The 1,618-nt window shown below is 38.3% G+C and overlaps 1 protein-coding gene across 1 annotated transcript in view; it reads right to left on the bottom strand.

Moving 5' to 3' along the window:
- szt2 (SZT2 subunit of KICSTOR complex) overlaps positions 1-1,618 on the bottom strand; it is a 167,784-nt gene that overhangs the window by 97,510 nt on the left and 68,656 nt on the right. The window contains 3 exon segments of the mRNA XM_017304280.1: positions 86-295; positions 1,163-1,348; positions 1,534-1,603. Of these exon segments, the coding sequence (XP_017159769.1) occupies positions 86-295; positions 1,163-1,348; positions 1,534-1,603 (466 nt within the window).

Below are 1,618 nucleotides of genomic sequence, written 5' to 3' on the forward strand. Positions count from 1 at the left end.
ATATATACATATATATATATATATATACAACGGTTTGTCAAACAGTGATGAGAATTCCTTAATGAAAAGAAATGAAGTATCTGACCTCTTTGTTGTTTCCAGACTCCAGTTCACTCTCCAACATCATAGGTTCTATGTGAGCTCTATGGTTGTCTTGTGGTGAGGTTGTGGTTGTCTCAGATAACCTCTTTGTGGCCTGGATCCTCTGTGGGTGATTTCTACTCAGGGACATGTAGTAGAAGTTGTCCTGCACTACATTCAAAATGTAGCCAGAGAATGACAATCTGCAGAACTCCTGCACAATCAGAGAACATCCCATCAGACGTTATCTTTCTGTACGCATTCATTTCCCACTCCAAGGTCCAGCAGAAAAACAATGTTAATTCTTCATGAAAGAAAATGTATATTCACTTCTGCTATGACATACTACAACTGTACTGAAATAGTTCGTTCTTGTATTGAAGAAAAATTTGACTATTCTTTAACAAAAAGAGAATAACGTACCACTATAAGTAGAACTTACATCAATCTGTGCTTTGGCGGGATGTTGAATTGTTAATTAATTAATTTACATGGCTAAAGTGAGGGTCTTACGTTTGATATAATTACCAACCATGGAAGCCTACTGTTTGATTGCTTGTATAATTTACAAGCTGTCCTTTGCAATACTATTTATTACAAGATACAAGAAACTCATTGAGGACAAATATCTGCACAAGAAATATTAACCAATATGAGCAGATGGCTTTTCAAGAAAACAAGGACGTGTAACACCAATCGCATTATTTATCTATTATGTATGTTTTCAGTGTGGAAAAAGAGGTGTGTGTATATGTGTATGCGTGTGTGTGTGTGTGTGTGTGTGTGTGTGTGTGTGTGTGTGTGTGTGTGTGTGTGTGTGTGAAAAGGTCTCGCACACAAAACAGAAGAAACAAACAGAAGTTGCTTCTTATATTTCTGGTAAAGCATTGAAGAATTGCTTTTATTCATTCTGTTGCTGAATAGAAACTATGGCCAAAAGCAGCACCTGTGGCTTTTTCACATGCAGAGCATATGGCTATTAAGACTGACATTGAAAAACACAGAAAGCACTAGGAGAGGCTAACAGGAGCATTTTCAGAAATATTAATCCTATTAACTAAGATTCTTTGTATGGTCTTGCCTCTTTGAATTTTTCCAGTGACTGCTCAGGTCCGAAGACAAACTGAAGCGGAACATCTTCACAGTGGCAGTGCGGTCGTCCGCTGGAGCGTAAAACATGCTCTGCGACTTTCAGCAGTGTGGCTGAGTTGATGACCCGAGAGTGACACAGAGCAGAAACAATCTCATCCTCCAGCAGCCAGCGGATCTGAAACACATGGGGAACAGAAAAATGCTGTACTCTATATATACATGTACTCTGTACAGAGGACATAGGAAAAGATTCATGCCTGGACACATTCATGGAACTAACATTCAAAATAACAAAATAAACAATTGAATAAACAACTATGTTCTTCCACAGCATTTAATGTTTGTTTTAACAGAGCTCACCTCATCAAGTGTGGCCAGAATTGCTAATTTGTGAGGAAGAGGACATTTGGATAAGGGATCGCCAGAGACCCTAAGTGGAAAAAAA

Source organism: Poecilia reticulata, linkage group LG4, assembly GCF_000633615.1.
Source record: "Poecilia reticulata strain Guanapo linkage group LG4, Guppy_female_1.0+MT, whole genome shotgun sequence".
Lineage (NCBI taxonomy): Eukaryota > Metazoa > Chordata > Actinopteri > Cyprinodontiformes > Poeciliidae > Poecilia > Poecilia reticulata.